The sequence below is a fragment of the Hylobates moloch genome, unplaced genomic scaffold (genome assembly GCF_009828535.3).
Source record: "Hylobates moloch isolate HMO894 unplaced genomic scaffold, HMol_V3 SCAFFOLD_2, whole genome shotgun sequence".
NCBI lineage: Eukaryota > Metazoa > Chordata > Mammalia > Primates > Hylobatidae > Hylobates > Hylobates moloch.
The window spans coordinates 59,410,155-59,430,705 of record NW_026652277.1 but is presented as its reverse complement, the minus strand read 5'-3'; the positions used below and the strand labels follow the sequence as shown (position 1 = coordinate 59,430,705).

General features: G+C 35.2%; 1 protein-coding gene across 7 annotated transcripts in view; it reads right to left on the bottom strand.

Annotated features, from left to right (window-relative positions):
- Positions 1 to 20,551, bottom strand: part of ANKRD17 (ankyrin repeat domain 17) — a 181,859-nt gene that overhangs the window by 63,663 nt on the left and 97,645 nt on the right. For 5 of the 7 annotated variants that reach the window (XM_032150326.2, XM_058433941.1, XM_032150336.2 and 2 more), the window contains 12 exons: positions 16,349 to 16,496; positions 15,959 to 16,106; positions 14,504 to 14,737; positions 12,059 to 12,153; positions 9,442 to 9,679; positions 7,878 to 8,069; positions 7,397 to 7,506; positions 5,365 to 5,452; positions 3,271 to 3,398; positions 2,873 to 3,016; positions 2,372 to 2,474; positions 160 to 912 (listed from right to left, as the gene is read on the bottom strand). In XM_032150326.2, the coding sequence (XP_032006217.1) occupies positions 160 to 912; positions 2,372 to 2,474; positions 2,873 to 3,016; positions 3,271 to 3,398; positions 5,365 to 5,452; positions 7,397 to 7,506; positions 7,878 to 8,069; positions 9,442 to 9,679; positions 12,059 to 12,153; positions 14,504 to 14,737; positions 15,959 to 16,106; positions 16,349 to 16,496 (2,381 nt within the window). The remainder of the gene's footprint in view (positions 1 to 159; positions 913 to 2,371; positions 2,475 to 2,872; positions 3,017 to 3,270; positions 3,399 to 5,364; positions 5,453 to 7,396; positions 7,507 to 7,877; positions 8,070 to 9,441; positions 9,680 to 12,058; positions 12,154 to 14,503; positions 14,738 to 15,958; positions 16,107 to 16,348; positions 16,497 to 20,551) is intronic. The other 2 variants (XM_032150370.2, XM_032150376.2) reach the window with 1 other exon arrangement.

Genomic DNA, 20,551 nt, shown 5'->3' with positions numbered 1-20,551 from the left:
CATCTGAGAACTTCTGAGATTGAACTAATACTTCTAAAGCTAGACATGAGTCAGTCCAAAAATAGTTCTCAAGTTGGGTAACGGCAAAAAATTTGGGTACATTCTTACTCGCCTTAAGCAAATCATATTTGATACCTGCTCATAACAATATAAACCCACCTGCCATGATGTCATCCAGCGTGTCATTGAGGGTCTGAGCAGGGCTGGCTACCATTAACCCTTGTTGTGTTTCTGTCAGAATTCCTTGCCCCAGCCCTGCCAACTGTGCTTGGCCCAGTACTGGCTGTCCAACTATCACTCCTTGCAGTTCTGTAAGATTTGCGATGGACCCTGGAGGCAAGGGACCTGCTGCCAGAGGCAAAGCTTGAGGCATCGCCAGAGGCTGGATTGGTGCAAAACCCATCTGAGCAGCAGTCTGCTGGGGTTCATCTTTAAGTAAAACAGGATCCACTTGCTGTAACCGTGCATAGTCTCCCTCAGAAAGCTGCTCTCCAACTCCAACAGGAGTTAGTAATCCCAGGTGTTGGCAAGACTGTTGCTGCTGTTGCTGAAGTTGAATTCTTTGAGCTTTAACCTCTAGATACTGCTTTTTTAGCTGCTGCTGAGTTTTCAGTTGTAACTCTCGTTCTACTTTCTGTAGTTCCTCCAAAATCTTTTGTTTCTTCTGAATTTGTTCCTCCCTTGTTTTGTTGAGCTCCTCGATCTTCTCCTTAGTAAGTTGGTCAGCATGAGCCAGTTCCAAGGACTGCAGCTGTGCATTCTTTTCTATGGCTTCTTTTATCCTCTGTTCCAGTTCTGTTAACTTTCCCTGAGCCTCTTCTACAATGCTCTCTGGAGACTGATTGGTGATGTAACCCTGTACATCCTGGCTGTTTGCTGGCAAATGGCTGCTGGACTTTTGTTTAGAAGCAGCTGTGTGAAAAAGAAACCCCCTCAGAAGTGCACATGAATGGCATCCTCATTACAGAGTTACTGTTGGGAGGTTTAGTGCCAACAGTTATGCACTAAGTAATCATATCCATAAAAGGTGAAAATGCACTGTTAAAAAATTAAAAACAAATCCACCTTCTTTTTCACAAATATAAAATGTATGTATTTTATGTGCAAAATCTTTGTAAATTAATTTCAGAATCTTAAAAATACCACATGGCTAAAATTAGACAATAGAGGAATGCAGGTTTGTGATACCTAAGTGTGCAATCAAAGTAACATCTAAGGCTATGTGTAGATATTTTATATGGTCATAAAGATGTTAAAACTCATCATAAGAACAGAACAATAATGCTAAATTATTAGGGTGAAGAGAAAACAGACCTCTAAGTCAGGTTTTTTCACATTTCATAGTCTGTGCCTTTTAAACACACACACATACACACAAAAAGTACCCAAACCACTAAGAAGTAACAAGAAATTAAAATCCAACTAAAATATATGACTTTGTTGGGGCCTACCATCTTCAAGACTAATAGAGGCAAGATATAAATTCACATATTCACACAGCTATCTGGCCAGTAGAGAATTGGGATTCAGTTTCCCTGGAAGAAAAGATGCTGGACTATGCCATCCACTGTATCTTCTGACAGCCAGGTGAATAGACAGATCTGGCTATAGGTATAGCAATCAATTGTTTGCTATACCAACTGAAAAAGGTGCCAAGGCTCTAGGTTGATAGTAGTGACTGAAAAGAGCTGGTGAAAATACTTAGCATTCTTGTTCATAAAAGAATATACGTAGCCAAAAACCAAAAAATAAAAACTGCATTGTTTCTTCAGGTAAAACTTTTAAAAAGAAAAACTGATTCAAACCGGTAGGTATAAAATGTTTGGGGACATTACTTAAGAACATGCATGGTGTAACATCCACAAGTCAAATATGGACCTCAGAATTCTAGAGAAATAAACAAGCATATCTCAAGTAACTGAATTATTGGTTGAGAAAAGGTATCCCAGATCAGATATAAAATCTGTATTAAGCCAGTCATTCTAAAATAAATTTCTAATATTTGATACATCTTGTTAATTTATGCCTTTATAACTGCAGAGATTTAAGTAATTTATAAAAATATTGTTCAACTATACCCAGCTTAACATTTTACATGAATAAAAATTACTAACTGTTAAAGGAAATCATGGATAATCAGAACTGCATCAAAGATGAGCATCTGAATTTCTCATGCTAAAACTTCTAATTGTAGCACAAATTAGTGCTATTAACTGTTTTTTTTTCCCAATAACATGCTTTTATCATGGGTTAAAAAAATTTAATAATGCCAACTTAGTAAAATTCCTTGTTTGTAGAAATGGCTATTTTTTGGTAATCTTATTTTTACCTGGACACCAAGTAAGAAACAGTCTTTAGAAGTATAACTGACCTTTATTCCTGATGGGAAGAGTGGTGGCAACATTGGCAGGTGGTTTGTCAGGCTCCTGAGGTGGAACAACCATGGGCAGTGCTTGAACTGGTACACGAGGAGCCTAAGACAAAGGACACTAAGTGACTATTAGTGTCCTACACAATGCATTAAGTAACATGCTCTAAATAAAGAATAAATTAGAGATTTTTTGAAAATATTTTTAATATGTCATCTTAGACAATGACATATTTACTTAAAATATGTTGGCACCAAATTGTCTACCATGACATTTTTTAGTAGGCTTTGAATTCAAGTTGTGACCTTTAAAAGCTAAAGCATAATCATATCATCTAGGATCTGAATATTGTACCAGATGTTCATTAACCGTATCAAGTACATATTTACAAACAGAACTACATATTAGAACCAAAAAAAAACCTAATTTAAACAGAAACTATAAGTGAAAGAGTTAGGATAAAGAAGACATACCATAAAATGCTTTAATTTTTAAAATCTTACCCTATTTAAATCGTGGGATGGGGGAGTTAACTGAGTGACATCTGGTGGAGGGGCTGAAAGCAAGTTATTAGGATAATCCAAGAGATAGCAAACAACACTTGTATGGCCACCTTTTGCTGCTTCTATCAACATAGTTGAGCCATCCTAAAACAGTGAATATGGAAGGGGGGAAAAAGTGAAGAAAAATAAGTTAGTTTACAGAATCACTTAGGAAGACAAAGCCAAAAGGTCCCAGACACATTAAAATCATAGGTTTGGTAAAGAACACTTCAAGTGAAAAGGGAGAAAATTTACACTTAGAATGCCATTATGAATGGAACTTGTACATGATATGTTGTAATAATGACCAAGAGAGAAATATTAATTCACAATGCTGCACAAACATTTGAGTTACATACTTTCAAACGGTGAGTAGGATCTGCCCCATGAGCCAAAAGTAGTTCCACCACTGCCAGATGACCCCCTGCACAAGCCAGGGACAGTACAGTATGGTCATTATTAGCTGTGGTTCTATTCACATTCGCTCCTAAAACAGAAAAGGCATGGAAAATCATATTAGTAGAATGGTTTTTCTTAAAATTATGGTAAATTTAAAAATCATGAAGAGTAGAGAAAATAGTATCATAAGGCTCCACATACCCATTACCGAGCTTTAATGATTATAAACGCAAGGCCAATCTCATTTCACAAATATCCTATATTAATTCTCCCCTCCCATCTTGGATTATTCTAAAGTAAATAAATCCCAGACAAACATGATATAATTTGAAAAGGTTTCAGTATGCACCAGTAAAAGATACCAAAGTACCCATTACTCATAACGTAATAACTGTATTAAAAGTAAAATATGAAGTTTTATTTGTATTTTAAGTTCTTCAGTAGAAAAGATGACTGAATAAAAATAAACTATACTGCCCTCTATGGGCTTTATGTAGAGAACAAACACTAAATAGAAAGAATAGTACCTTTTTTTTTCCATTAGTAAATTCCTGACAAGGAAAATAGATAATTCACCCCTACTCCCAAACAGGAATGTATCCTTAATTTATTCGTTTGTTGTTTTCATAGAAATGGGGTCTTGCCCGGCATGTTACCTAGGCTGGTCTCAAACTCCTGGGCTCAAGTGATCCTCCCGCCTTGGCCTCCCAAAATGCTGAAATTACAGGCATGAGCCATTGCACCTGACCTCTATCCCTAATTTGGATTACTGTGCTAGGTAACGTGGGAAATAGAAATAAAACAGCAGAAAGAAACTGAAATCGAACTCATTAAAATTAACCAATGAGAGGGGACAGTGATTATGTACATAATGCTATGTTTGAGAATACTGTCATGAATATATATCACCAGCACATGTTAAAATGTTGAAAGTAATTTCACCAGTAAGTTATATCAAATTTTCTTTACCTATAAACAGTTATAAACTTGAGATTTCTTTACTATTATTATAATGTGAAGAAAATGGTATATTATTGCCTTTTAAAATTGTATATGGCCTACATCTTTTTTTTGTTTTGAGACAGGTTCTCACTCTGTCACCCTGGCTGGAGTGCAGTGGCACAATCATAGCTCACTATAATCTTGAACTCCTGAGCCCGAGTGCTTCTCCCACCTCAGCCTCCCAACTAGTGGCATTACAGGTGCAAGCCACCATGCCCAGCTAATTTTTTAATTTTTTGTAGAGACAGAATCTCACTGTGTTGTCCAGGCTAGTCTTGAATTCCAAGACTGAAAGGATCCTCCTGACTCGAGGTCCCAAAGTGCTGAGATTATAAGGGTGAGCCACCACACCTGGCTTCCTCTCTTTTATCAATGCAGAATCAAAAGTAAAATCTGTAATCTCTTATACTTAAGAATATGATGAACTCTGAATTGAAAACTGTCTCAACTAGAACTTTCATAGAAAGCATGTAAGAAATAATTTAAAGAAAGTAATAATATACTCCCTTTTATTTTATTTGGTCATTAAGGTCTTTGGTATTCAAACTAAAATTTCTGATCATGAATGAAGATCCTCACGCAATTTGCTATATTTGTCACATTTCAATTGTGAACATTTTTTGTACTATATACAGCTCCCTGTATTTTATAAAAAAGGAAACATAGAACCAGGGAAATAGTAGAAATGTTACTTGCCACAAACTTTTTTAGTGGCAGAAACATGATAAAATTCCAGGTTTCAAGATAATGCTATAGTACATGAACACAGCAGAGTTTGTTACCTAAATCCTCAGTTTTTACACAGAGAAATTTCCCTTTCCTTTATACGTTTCACAACAAGTGTGCTACTTGGTATGACAATTATTTCTAGTTTGAAGCTGGTCTGTGCATGGCAGGATGTTTATCAACTATCCACTCATTCATTAAATGTCAGTAGCATCCCTCCTCATATGATACCCTCTTGCCTTCAAAAGACCTTTACCCTTAAATGTCTAAATGAAGGCAGGGGTAGATACCTTTCAAAAAAAGACAACTGTTTTATACAAACCTACCTTTACTAATTAAGAACTGAACAGTACAAACATGACCAGCTCTTGCAGCTTTCATTAAAGGAGTTCTTCCACCTTCAGATTCATGTTCCTGTTTAAAAAAAAAAAGACTTGACATTTACTTGCCAGTGAACAAGTATTCTTTTTCATGGAAATCAAAAGGAAAATAACTGGACTGATTTCTGAATCTAAATACTTAAATATAATGCTTTGAAGGAAATTAAGAAGTATACTTTTAAATTAAAAAAATCTCAAATTATAAACATGTTCTATGGAAATAATTTTAGTATATGTGCTGCCAAAGTGAGCACTGGAAATAATTTTAAATTTGAAGTTATAGTCACGTGATCGTGATGCCCTCATCTAAATGCATCTGAGTAATTTGTCCTTCTCTCTACACAATGAATTGCGGTACTTGAATATGCATGTATGGTACTCTAGCATGGCCTTCTCCGAACAATCAATATAATGAGCATTATCCTCATTCACTCCAAGTTATTTTCCTCTCATGAGTGTATCCCACCTCTATAAATTTCAGTAAGTACATCATTACCATCTCTTTACAGACTTCCTATTATCTCTAGTTTCCCTTATACAAAAATGATAAAAACATTTCTAAAACCATCAACTCTAAGATGTTACAAGAGCTTTCTGGGTCCCAAAAGGATGGAGACTCTACTGCATACTTATGATTAATCTTGATTAATCAAGAACACTACCGGTGAAATTTTCAATCTTAAAAAAATAAAGATTTGAGAAAAATTATCTTTTGTATGGCATTTTTTATTTCTTTTTTAAACAAGCCTTCACATCTGATGAACAATTTCTGATTTTTCTCTTAAGCCATGTCCTAGGTTTCTCTAATTGCCATCAACTAACCAAGTACTAAAGATTTCACTGCTGTATGTTTCAGAGCCATTGTGGCAAACACTAGGAATACAGTTCTTACACTGAAGAAGCTCTAAGTCTAACAAGCTCGAAGCACTTATTATACATGTTCCATTCTAGTTAGTTGTGTGCTTATGTCTCCCTTGTTAGACTTAGTGCTAACACTAAGTGGCCCCAACAATAATCTAATTCAACATTCTCTTCTCATAAACGACAAAAGAAAGGTTAAATTATAAATTATTAAGTTTATAAAATTAATTACTGAAGGGGGGGCTTGTTGCTGCCTGCACATGAATTTGTCATAAACTATGAAGGAAAGAGTACAGTTGCTTATTAATCTTAGAATCTCAGGCCCATAAATATATGGGTGCTTACATTTTAACTAAAGTTGGCCTTTGGACGTCTTATTCCTATTACCCCGCAGGCTAGACTGGAAGACCACCTATTCTACCCACACACAGTTGCTTTATGCTTCCTTACCCCTCAGGCTTCACTCATAAGATTTTTTCCAATTGAAATATCTCTTTAGCCACAACACTGCCATATCTATCTTTCTAAACTTTAGCCATCCCCAAAATAATACATCAGATGACTGCTTTATCTTCTGATCTTCTTTACTCTGCATTTTCACTACAACATCTCTTATAATAACCTCAGTATTTGTCACCTATTATTTTTTCTGAAATTATAAAGTATTTGAGGGAAAAGATTATTTATTATTTATGTTTTAAACTCTTTTATTATTTAATAATGTTCTGAATATTGTAGGCATAATTTATTTCCTAAGCAATACTGAAATTCCTCTAAGCCACATTTGCCTTTTTATACCAAATCAGAAAAGCTTCTAAAACTAGTTAAATAAATACCTAAGGGAAAATCAGTCTGCATTAATATCTGTAACACAAAAATTTCCTTTTTCTATGGAAAATGAGGGATAATGCAGTGAATAACCCTATTAAGGAAAATAAGAATGGACACTAAACAGTGTGGAAAAAAATGTGGCTAAGTGAGAGAAAGAATGGCAAAAAAAAACCCCAAACAAACAATAAAACTGAAAGTAAAGAAATACCTTTTGTCTAGACTCTCCATAATTTAAAATTAATTTCTTATTGTTAAATATTAAGATTTAAAAAGTAACATAGCTTACCAGATCTGCGCCTGCCTGAAGTAAGACATCTGCTACATCAGTATGACCATTTTCACAGGCATATGTTAGTGCTGTATCCCCTGTTGCTGTTGTTGCATGAACGTTAGCTCCTGTAGTAGTGTCAACAAATAATACACAGACTTAATAAAAGAGCCGTAAGACATATATGACGAAAATAAAAACTTCTTCTGGATAAGTCATATCTCCTCAAGTTAAACAAATTCAAACTTTATTCATTTCTAGAAACAGAGAATATTGTAGGCATTAAAAAAAATTACAAACAAAACTGGCTGAAATTAAAGCTGCAGATACTTCTAACAGCAGTAAGGTAAACTGCTCAGAATACATACAAAGGTATATCACACTTTTTTTTTAAACTCACACATTCAGTGTATCATAGCATCATAAAAATATTTGCATTATGACATTTTTACTTAAATAAATCATGTAAAAAACTTCTCTCAGATGCAAAAATGCCTACCTGCAGCTAATAAGTATTTAACTAACTCCAAATGACCCTCTTGAGCAGCTTCCATTAAAGGGGTAGAACACCCTAGTTCTATATCGGCTCCTGCCTTAATTAGAAAGTCTGCCACTTCCAGAAAGCCTCCACAGCAAGCCAGAGTCAAGGCAGTTTCTTGAGTTTCTTCTGTCTGTGCATTGATATTTGCTCCTAAAATAAAGATTCTAATTATTTAAAGAAAGTCATTAACTTATTCCAGAGATATGAAAAACATGATTGTTTCTTAATACACTGAATCTTAAAAATGAACATTTATATTACTATAATAAATAAGAAAGTGCCTCTCTCCTAACTCCTAAGGTAGTTAAAAATAAAAATAAACAAAACTATTAAAATCACATCCAGATTTGATGTACCACAGCTGGAGTAATATTAACTCAGCCAGAAGGTACAAGTCAGGTGATAAAAAAACTCAAAAAAATAAGCTACATCTTCTCATTATAGTGATTGAAAAATGATAAAGATACTGGTGATAATGATGATGATGATAATAAAAATCTTAACATTCAATAAGCTCTATTTCCCAGGCAGTATCAAAGCATTTTACAACTTATTTAGGTATTATTATTATTATCATTAGTTCCATTTTACAGCTAAGGAAACTGAGGTTGTTTAACTTATACAAGGTCACAACAATTGTCATCAATACTACCACCATCACTATAGCTAGCACTTAACAGGCACTATATGACAAGCATTGTTCTATTAGCTTTATACACATGTATTAACTGTCACCAACAACCCTACACATGAGAAAACTGAGGCACAGAAGGTTAGAAACTTGCCTAAAGTTACAAAATTGGCAAGCAGTGGAGTTGTGATTCAACCTAAGAAGTCTGCTCCAAAACCTATGCTTTAAAAATTATAGTCAACATTACTTCTAAATAAAAACAAAAGTTTTTTAAAAAGTGTCATTCCTCTTAAATTTGTCCAGACAAAAACTTTACTACTGAAAGAAAAATAAAATCACACTACAAATACAGAAATGGGAGATTACATCTAAACTGAAGATATCTTAACATATTGAAGTAATTGTTTCACTCTTCCCAAAAAAGTTTATGTACTGAGCCCCTTGACAGCTTCTAATGTGTGTGCATTCTTGCACTCTCATCAAGTTAGTCTTTACTGCGTGGTTTCCCATACTGTTTTATAAAACATTAGATCTATTAAATATTTATTAGTAGGTATTCTGCCCCCAAAGGAATACATTCTCTTGATATATTACCCTTAGAAATGTTGGCTCTTATATTCCCCTATTTAACTCACAAGCCTTGCCAACACCAGTCTGTTTTTCGTTCACATATAGCACATGATGTCTCTGAAAGCTCTATATGAAAGAAGTTTCTTTGATTTTGTTTAACACAGTATGGGAGCCATTTTCACAGTAAATACTTTATCACTGGTTTGTGTAATAGCTCACTGCAACTCTGCTAGAAAGGTGAAATACTAAAATCCAATTTTATAAAATTATACTCTTAGGTTTTACACATTTATACTTTAGAGTCTTGATAGATATGGTTACCTTGACCGAGAAGTAATGCCACCATTTCTTCATGTCCTTCTCGAGCTGCTTCCATCAATGGTGTATAACCTTCATCATTGACCTCTTCCAGGCTAGCTCCTCTTTCAATAAGTAAAGCCGCAAGTTCCACATGCCCACCACATGCAGCCAAAGTTAATGGTGACTCAAATGAATCAGCAGGCATATTCACTTGGGCACCGCTGTCAAGAAGTAACCTAGCTACTTCAACATGGCCATCCTAATCATAATACAATTTAAAAAATTAAATCAGCACCATTAAAAAAATCTTGGAAAAGGTGAAATCTTCTCAATTACTATACAATGAAGTTTATCTCCACTCAAAAAGGAATAGATCTACATTTAACAGTTGAGTAAATCAGTATTTATTATGCACTGCCTATATTCTGTTAACGTAGAAGAAGGAAATAGAGATTGAAAATATAAAATAAGTAGAAACATGATACCTTCAGTCAAGAAGCTTATTAACCATTAGAAAAAAAAACAGTAAGTATGTGAAATAAGAGACTATAGTGAGACCACAGATAACATCAACACTATATGGTACAAACTTAAATGCTAAAAGGATAAAGTTTAGAGAGGAAAAGAAGAATTTTCATAAGAATCTTTAAGGATAAGCAAACTTTTGATTAGTTAGAAAAAAATGGAACCCTTTTTGGAGAAGTGGGGGAAGGATACATGCTGTGTTAGGGGAACACAATGCATACATGGTACTTTCTATGTTGTTCATCATCCAAGTACCAGTGAAATTAAGAAAAGGGCCAGGTGTGGTGGCTCATGCCTGTAATCCCAGGACTTTGGGTGGCTGAGGAGAGAGGACTGCTTGAGCCCAGGAGTTTGAGACAGGCCTGGGCAAAATGGTGAGATCCCATTTCTACAAAAAACACAAAAATTAGCCAGGCGTGGTGGTGTGCACACTATCCCAGCTACTCGAGAGGCTGAGGAGGGAGGATCATTTGAGCTCAGGAAGTTGAGGCTGTAGTGAGCCACGATCATGCCACTGCACTCCAGCCTGGGAACACAGTGATACCCTGTCACAAAAATGAATAAAAAAAGAAAAGAAAATTCTATATTCTGTCTCCTGGTCATTTTTTCCCACTGCTTTCCTAATTACTGGCAACTTAAAGGCCCTCTTTTCCCTTCTTTTTGTCCTTCAATAATTTTTTTCCATCTATATGTTATCTCCCAGACATATCCTTTCAAACATGCCATGCCCATTTTTGCCTCTATGCTTGTCACATTACACAATTTTAATGTCTTACTACTTTTTTCTTTTTCAATTTGTAGAGAAGACTCTAATGTCTTATTAGTTTGATTACTTTGCTATTTCTTCAGTGCTGAATCTTCTTCCTTGACAGTGAACTCCCACATTTCCTTTAAATCCTAGTTTAAAAACTCAGTATTATAGCAAGTCTTTCAAATGTCTGGCCCCTACTAATATCTTTCACTTATATTTACTTCCAGTGCATGTTGGCTAGACCTACAGATTATTCCATTTTAATTTCTTAATCTACACACAGGCCATTTCCTCAGTAGGGGGTGGCAAGAATGATTAAATTTCCTAATCATGGGTAACTTTTAAAACTGTTACTGTTAATACTATTAATGTGTTTTATGCCCATTATCTCATTTAATCTTCACAACTCCAGAGAAAGATGTTTTCCTCATTTTACAGATGAAGAACTCAAAAGCTTAGAAAAACTTTTATTTGCTAAAAAAAAAAAAATTTGCTAAAGCAAACACTAAGATGGCAATAAGGAAAACAACAGATAACTCAAGTCCTAAATGGCTACCTCATATTTTAAAAAATAGTAAATAAAATTTAACATCCTTTCAATAATTATTCTCTGAAGGGAAGATGACACAAGAAACTTCAGATTCTTTGGGGGCCCTTTCTACCGCTGGCATGTTCTCCTCATATATTTTTCTATAATATTTTGACCCATTTCTGTGTCACAAATCATAAACTAAGATACAAAGGTTTAAGAGTACTGTTATGAGCCATTCCCGAATACAAACTCTAAAACGCAGCTCTTCAAAAGACAATCTAGGGCTCAGAAAAGACCTCGAGAGAGGAGAAATTATGTAACATAAATTAGGCTCTACTTTTAAATTTCTGTTTAGTCAGTTTATTGGTTTGAGGTATGTTATGCTTATTAATAATGTACATACTCTGAATCATATTTCCTTTTTTCTTTAACATTTTTTTAAATAGAGAGGGGGTCTTGGTATGTTGGCCAGGCTGCTCTTGAACTGCTGGCCTCCATTTTAATTTGTTAATCCAATCCTCCCACCTTGGTCTCCCAAAATGCTGAGATTACAGTCATAAGCCACCATGCCTGGCCATATTTTCCTTTTTCGTATCCTCAACCAATCTTTACAAGAGTCACTTTGGTATAGTTATGTGAGACTAAGAAAATGCAGGTAGCATTGTAAAGCTTCAGAAAGTAACTTTAATAGAAGTTAATGTCGTACAACTGATTCCATAAGGTTCTGACAAACAGAATCATAGCACCCATTGGAAAGGCATTCATTGTATACTACTCTGTCTCTCCCTGGTTAATATATAAACATATTTCACATATTTCACCAATCTTACCATGCAAGCCTCCATTAGAGCAGTGTGCATTTCATCTGTTTTATGCTCTTGATCCGCGCCTGCTTCCAAAAGAAATCGCACCATCTCTAAGTGTCCTAAACCAAAAGTGTACAAGATTACTTGAAAATATTTTATTATTCCAAAATATTTTTTAAAATTATAATATTTTGAAAAGTTATATTTAACTTACAGCATTAAATTTATAAGCATAATAAAGTCAACTAGAAGCCACCCTCAATTGTAGAACACAAATTATACAAGTGATCTTGCTGTTCTACCCCTTACCCTACTGCCCTATAAACTGCTGCTACTAGAGTCCCTGCTAGAGGTGAACAAAGACGCCATTAAAATCCAACACCCAAAATGTTCCCTCTACAACCTTTTAAGAGCCCAGGCATGTTATAGTTATGTTATGTATGCTACGGAATAAATCAGTTTTCATGAACTAGTAGCCTGAGATAATGATCGGTCAAGTTATTTCTGTGAGAAAATGTATTTAAAGTTCCAATACCTAACTCAGAAACATTTTAGGAAAAACCTGCTAATAAACTGGGAACTGTATGTATAAAAATATTCTTCAAACCACACCATTTAATTTATATTTATATATTTAATTATAATATAAACATGTACACACATTGATGCAGTTTCAAATAAACCATATGCTTCAGTTCATATAAAGATACAAGTGGTGAAAAAGAAGAAGACAAATTATAATTTAAAAAAGACTTCAGATTCTATGCAAAAAAAATAGAAAAATTATTTAATTTTTCCCAGCTTTATTTGGAATGAGCTATGATCAATTCTTATTCAACTGGGAGGTGGGAGAAGGACAGATAGTGGAGTCACAGGTAAACAGTTAAACAAAATTTACTTCGGTGAGTAAGTGTAGTATCTGCCACGTCTTATATTTGCCAACTACCTACCATCCCTTTTCCTCTCTGTCATTCTCTCCTCCCCAAAAATCCACATTAGTGCTCAGTCTCAGCCTGACTTCTCTCTCTTCCCTAACTCCTCCTTGTCAGTCTATATCCTACAAAACCTCACCAGAAAGAGAGGAAGGGTAGGGGGTCCATGGATACCTGGAAGTAGCAGAGATGTTCTCTACCAGCTCAGTTCGCTATCCAGCTTCTAATTAAAGCCTGCAAGCCCCAACCTCAGATGCCCATTTTGGATAGCAGGGTGGGGCTACAAGCAAAAGCGAGAGGGCAGAGTAGTTACATGCAGCCCCATCTCAAAGCTCTCTGGCCAGCAGGGACTCAGTAGTGAAATGAAGCCAGTACTGGGTTCAAAAGTATTTGTGAGAAGGGGAGAGAGCCACCCAATCAGCACACCCCAAGGCTTACCTCCTTTCCTCCCAATGAAGATCAGCCTCTACCTAATTATAAACAGGATTGGGGAAGGGAACTAAGGGACCTCAGCTGTGCTCCCTATCTGAAAATCTATTAACATCAGATAATCAAAAGCACTTTATAAATAAATCATATTTTTCAAATTTAAGTTAAATTTTAGTCAATTAATCCAAATATATAAGGATTATTTTCATGTTTATAAATGAAATTATTCCAAAAGGCATCAAACAACCTTGGCTACTCTTATATAGAACAAAACAACACCAGGGCCAGAACTAGGGTGAGGAAATCAAAGTGCAGGGTGCAAAATTTAAGGAGCCACTCACATGTAAGCTTGTGCAAGTTAAAGGTTAGTCACTGAGAATGAGTGCCTCCTTAAATTTTTTACTAGGCTTTGCAAAAGCTTTTTCTTGATGCCTAGGGGTCAAGAATTTATGATGTAAATAATATGGAACAACTATATAGATAGATGACATAAAAAACAGAAATGAGTGGCTAAACAAACACAAAATTGTATGACTTTAATAAAAAACTTTCTTAATAAAAAGTTTTCTTAATTTACTTTCTTAAAAAGTAAAACACCTTACTTTACAGCCATTTATCTGTCATACATGTGGAGTCTAAACAATGTTCAGCTCTGTGGCTGTGTTTTAACAATCTAGAATATAGAACATTAATTATCTACAGACCAAACATCTTTCCAGGCAATTGTCTGGCCTGCCAAAGGAGGGCATTTTCTGTACTATCAATATTTTCAGGTTCACTGACAGCATTTAAAATACCATGTACCCCTTCATACCAAGCAAAATCTTCCCAACATGCAAAGCTATTATACAGTTCATATTAAAAGAACTGTTTCTGATAATTAGATCAATTAATACTCATTTTTCAGTGACAGTATTTATAATGTTAAATCTATATTTTAAAAATTTAAATAGTAAACAAACTGCAACACTGTAAACACTCATTTAACCTTTAATTACATACTATATACTATTATTATTTTATTTTTTAACTTAAAAACAAGATTACATAAAATAATTATAATTTCACATGTTTAAAAACTTTGTTTCAAGAAAGGTTTATACTGTACCTTTGTAACAAGCTAAAGTAAGGGCACTCTCTTTAAATTCATTGGAATGCGTATTAATGCCAGCCCCATTTTCTAGCAGCAATCTGGCTACTTCCACATGTCCAGCACTTCCAGCTTCCATAAGAGGGGTATGACCATTTTCATTATGGTCCTCAATACTAGCACCGGATTCCAAGAGCACCTTTACAACATCTACATAGCCTCCAGCACAAGCATATGTAAGTGCTGTATTGCCTATTTTAATTAGGAAAAATAAAAAGACATTAACATAAAATACCAAAATAAATTAAAGTGCTAATTTACATTAAGAAAATGGAAACGGAAGACTACAACCATAATAAATATTAAATTACATATACATATATGTAAATATATATCTATATATAAAATTCCTTTCCTGCTGCATTTTATCTTTCTGAAATCAACTCCCTATTCTCCTTTTCCATTTAAAACCAAAGTCAAATACACGTGGAAAATCATATACACTTATCTAGACTGGGGAGTTGTAAAAGAACTGGGCAAGTCTGCCCCAGAGCTAAGTTTTACCTTAAGATGAGAAAAAAGTTGTTTTAATGTTTATCAGAGAAATGCTTCACAAGCTTTTTTTTAAATTTTAATGTCTCTAACCTAAAATTATTCATCATATACATACCTTATACTCTACCTTTTAATCATATATGTTTTCATTACAACTTCAAATACTACTAGTTAACTGATCAAATTCAAATTTTTAAATTTGAATTTGAATTCAATAATTTCTAAAACATTCTTTTCTGCTGATAAAAATTTCCCATGTTACAAGAAAAATCAACCTTCTGGGTAAAATAAGAATTTCTAAAAATCCCTTCAAATCAGAACATGACCTTAAAAAATATTTAATAAATTTGAAAAATCTGCATGAAGGAAATGCACAAAACATTCCCATGAAATTTTAGAACTTTTACACAAATCTATCTAGGCCCAAATTTGAAAAATATATATATATATATTTTGGACTAAAGTTATGCTCTTTTTCAGGACACAATGTTTTCACAATACTTTTTCTGTGGGCCACAATTTAGTAACAGTAGGAAATAATGAACTATCCTTTTGTTCCACGATCGTTTGGTCTCCCTATCTTCCCATTCCTCTCCTAAAAAACTGGAAACATGGGTTTGAGCACTACGGCCCACACCTCTCAATTTCCAAGAGAGTGGTCCGTCTAACTGGGTCAGTGTTTTACTTTTATCTTAAAGAACCTTAAAAGGCCAATTGCCCTCATAAACAAAACAGGAAGAATATCATTCAAAATATATTCTATATACTTCAAAACTCATACACAGATGTATGAGAATATGTAGCACTTCTAAGAAATAAGAGAACTGAAAAATTAGCACTAAACATCACTTTCATGCAAAACCATTATTACGAAATGATGTTACTATGTAGCAAAACTGAAAAAGAAATATGCATGACCTGTTGAAGACTGTGCATTAACATCTGCTTTATGAGCTAGCAGCAACTTCACAATTTTGACATGTCCTCCATTAGCAGCAGCCATTAAAGGTGTAATGTCACCTTTGATTCCCCTATCTTCCACATTTGCATGCATTGCCAACAAAACCTTATGAGAGAAAAATAGTTTAAAAAGATATTAGGAAATAATCATCAAAAAATTTTGAACACATGTATTTATATAACGTCTACCTAGTCATAGTAAAAGAGCTATAAGCACACAAAATTTATCTAACAAAACTATTTGTTGAAATAATCCTAATGGTTGGAAGGATTTATTTTATTATTTCCTTAGTAAGCAAGCCAGTTTTTAAAAAAACAACAAATAAGCTTTATTTTGATAATACGAACCTGTGCAAGCTCATAGTATCCAGCAGAACAAGCTAAACAAAGGAGGCTCTCCCCTTCCTCTGTGTGTTCATTTACACTTCGCCCTTCAATGAGTAACTTTCGCACAGCATTTACATCTCCTTCTGAACAGGCTTCTGCCAAACTGCGGCTATTACGGAAAGAATATCACAATACCAGAATATAAGAATATTAAAAAACTGCACCGCATAAATATCGTTTTTGGTTGTTTTGTTTTTTGTTGTTTAGAAACAGTCTTGCTCTGTCACCCAGGAGGGGGTACAGTGATGCAATCAGCTCACTGCAGCCTTAAACTCCTGGCCTCAAGCAATCCTCCTGCTTCAGACTCTCAAGCACTAGGATTACAGATGTGAACAACCACACCCAGCCAGAGTATTGGATTTTTATGTCAAATCTTGACAGTTAATATGGTTTGGCTCTGTGCACCCACCCAAATCTCATGTTGAATTGTAATCACCGGTGTTGGGGGAGGGACCTGGTGGGAGATGATTAGATCATGGGGGCGGATTTCCCCCTTGCTGTTCTCATGATAATGAGTGAGTTCTCATGAGATCTGTTTGTTTAAAAGTGTGTAGCACTACCCACTTTGCTCTCTCTCTCTCTCCTGCTGCGCCATGGTAAGACATGCTTGCTTCCCCTCTCTCTCTCCTGCTGTGCCATGGTAAGACATGCTTGCTTCCCCTTTGCCTTCCACCATGATTGTAAGTTTTCTGAGACCTCCTCACTATGCTTCCTGTACAGCCTGTGAAACTGTGAGTCAATTAAACCTCTTTTCTTCTTCAATTATCCAGTCTCAGGTAGTTCTTTATAGCAGAGTGAGAACAGACTAATGCTAACGTTAGTGCTCAACAAGGATGATTATTTCAATACGATTCATAACAAAAAGCCAAAAATGATTGAATTCATTGAGTTTTTTACAATCTACATATTAATGGCACTGAATTAAAATTATCAATATTCCAAAATGTTTTCAGTTATGCAACTGAAGGATAAAGTCTAATTTACTGGTAAGTGGAGAAAGAACACAAAATTTTAAAACATGAAAGTTTACAGAAATCACATACAAATAACAGGTCATAATTATACTTCTTTTGTTTGGTCAGTAGAAATTTTTTTATAAAATTTAATTTAAAAGTATAAAATGGGCAAAACTTCTACTAATTATAAAGATCTATGTGAGTCCTTCCATCAAGTAAAGGGAAATCAGACAGAAAAGATGGGAGAATGTAATATTAATAAATGAATAACTGATGAGCCTTTTTTGGTTTTGGTTTTGGAAGTATATACAATCAAATTTGGGGGAAAGTTTCAAATCCAGGCAAAGAAAAAGCTGAACTCAAGCAAAATGAGAGTGGAAAAAGTGGAGTAACAAAAAACTAAACTGAGAGAAAAGTATATGCCCCACAAACTTCCCAAAACAATTCCAAATGTAGACATTTCTAAAGATTCTCACTTTCGTATAAAATAATCCTAAAACTAAATCCAGGGCTATTAATATTCTTTTTATTTCAAATATAACTCAATTATTTTATTATCCTCTTAAAATATGGCCCTTTCATTTCAGATACTAAAGGCACCTACAGATAATCACTTTTCTATAGCTCTGTTATTACCATCACCCAGATTTAAGACCAACATCTTTGTCTCAGATATGGCAAAGCCTCCTAACCAGTCTCCTTGCCTTCACACTACTTGCTCTCCTTCAGGCTCTTTTCAACAAGGAAACCACAGAGATCTTTTTTAAAGAAAAGTAGAACATGTTGGCCAGGCACGGTGGCTCACGCTTGTAATCGCAGCACTTTGGGAGGCCGAGGAGGGCGGATCATGAGGTCAGGAGATCGAGACCATCCTGGCTAACACGGTGAAACCCTGTCTCTACTAAAAATACAAAAAAAATTAGCCGGGCATGGTGGCGTGTCCTATAGTCCCAGCTACTCGGGAGGCTGAGGCAGGAGAATCACTTGAACCCAGGAGGTGGAGGTTGCAGTGAGCCGGGATCGCACCACTGCCCTCCACCCTGGGTGACAGAGTGAGACTCCATCAAAAAAAAAAAAAAAAAAAAAAAAGGAAGGAAGGTGGGAAGGAAGGAAGGAAAAGCAGAACATGTCATTCCTCTACTCAGAACCCTCCACTGTCCTATAATCTCACTCACAGTAAAAGCTGAAATCCTTACAAGATATGCCTAGTGGCAGGATACCATATTCCTCTTTCCTTTTGCTTCTCTGGCTTTATCTCCTACCCTCTCACCATTATTCCTTCCACTTTGGCCACACTGGTCTTCTTGCTATTCATCAAATATGCTAAATAAGCTCCAACCTCCAAATATTTGCATTTGCTGTTCCTGTGCCAAGACAGCTCCTCTCTCAGACATGGCTCACTCCCTTCCCTATTTCAGGTCTTTCCTAAAAAGCCATCATTTTAAGTGAGGACTTCCCTGACCATGCTATTAAAAACTGTAACATGACCTCTGCTATGGTTTGCATATTTGTCCTCTCCAAAACCCACGTGAAATTTAACCCCAAATGTGGCAATACTGACAGGTAAGGCCTTTAAGAGGTGACTGAGTCAAGGGGGCTTTGTCTTCATGAATCGGTTAATCCATTCATGAATTAATGGATTAATGGGTAAATGAATTATTAGTTATCATGGAGTGAGACTGGGTAGGCTTTATAAAAGGAAGAGAAACCTGAACTAGCACACTTAGCCTACTTGCCATGTGATGGCCTGTGCTGCCGCAGGACACTGCAGAGAGTCCCTGCCAGCAAGAAGGCTCTCACCAGATGCAGCCCCTTGACCATGGACTTCTCAGCCTCTGTAATTGTAAGAAATAAATTCTTTTTCTTGCCCAGTTTCAGGAATCCTGTTATATGCAACAGAAAATGAACTAAGATGACCTCCAACCCAAACACTGCTTTAGCACTTCCCTTTCAATTTTTCCCATAGTTATTATATTATGTGCCATACTATGTATTTTATTTACATGTTAATTGTATTGTCCCCTTACCAGAAGTGAAAGTCTCGACCAGTACTAAATAAATTTGTCTTTTAAACATCTCTTCTGATTTCCCATTTCACAGGACACTGACAGTCCCTAGACTCAATGCTCTCTATCATTTTTAAGCATGTTTAGGACAAATCCTTCCCATAAGACATTTCCTGTATAAGAGCATACCTTTTCTCTCTTTCAAAGTAGTCTCTCTCTTTCACTTCTTTATGTATATACCCTAATCTACATTATCATTTGAATTTTTCATTCAATTTCCATGTGTGTATACCAGCTTTAAAACAACCTTACAGGATCTACTCTAGCAACAGCTGAACTTAAGAACTTGTGGGCGAAGGGCGTATTAAGCCTGGCACATGGCACTGTCCTTAACTACTATAAAAATGTGGCACATAGTACTCACTGCACTTAAGTCTGCCATCTTTCTCAAACTTTGTTGAATAAATATAATTCTCACAAATATGTTCTATTTTTTTTGCTGTTAAATTCCAGTATTTTCAATGCAAAATCATCTGTGACTTTTTATTTTTGTATTCTGTTTCCTGCTTGAACTGGTTTTATTATACCCTTCAAGGTGTTTTAATTTTTTCTTTTGCCAATCTTACTAGGCACCACATTAAAAAATATTTGGAGATTACCAACGATATTTTAGGCTAGTAAAACTGAACATTTACTATGGAATAGAAACCAAGGTTAACCAAAGAAGGGAGTCAACCTATGAGAAGAATGGTAAAGAAAGTTAATACAAACACAAAAATCTAAATGAATGAACACTAATATAGAGCCAAGAGAAACAGCAAATTCATGACCTTGTTAATACTATGTAACCTCTCTTTTATGCTTTTAAAAATGTTGTATGAAAACACCATTAGACAACAAAGAATTCTTAAATGCTATAATTTACTCTCTAAACCCAAATAGAATATTCAGATGTTCTCAATTGTTTTAAGGCAATTGCTAAAATAAATAAAATGGCTTCATTTTATTAGAGGAGGCAAAAAGAAGCCACCAAGGGTTGAAAATGGTAACACCTACTAATGATTCTTTTCTAGTTGCTTCCTTGAAGTATCTATCCATTTTTCTTGTCACTCTTTTTTTTTTTTTTTTTTGAGATGGAGTTTCGCTCTTGTTGCCCAGGATAAAGTGCAATGGTGCAATCTCGGCTCACTGCAACCTCCGCC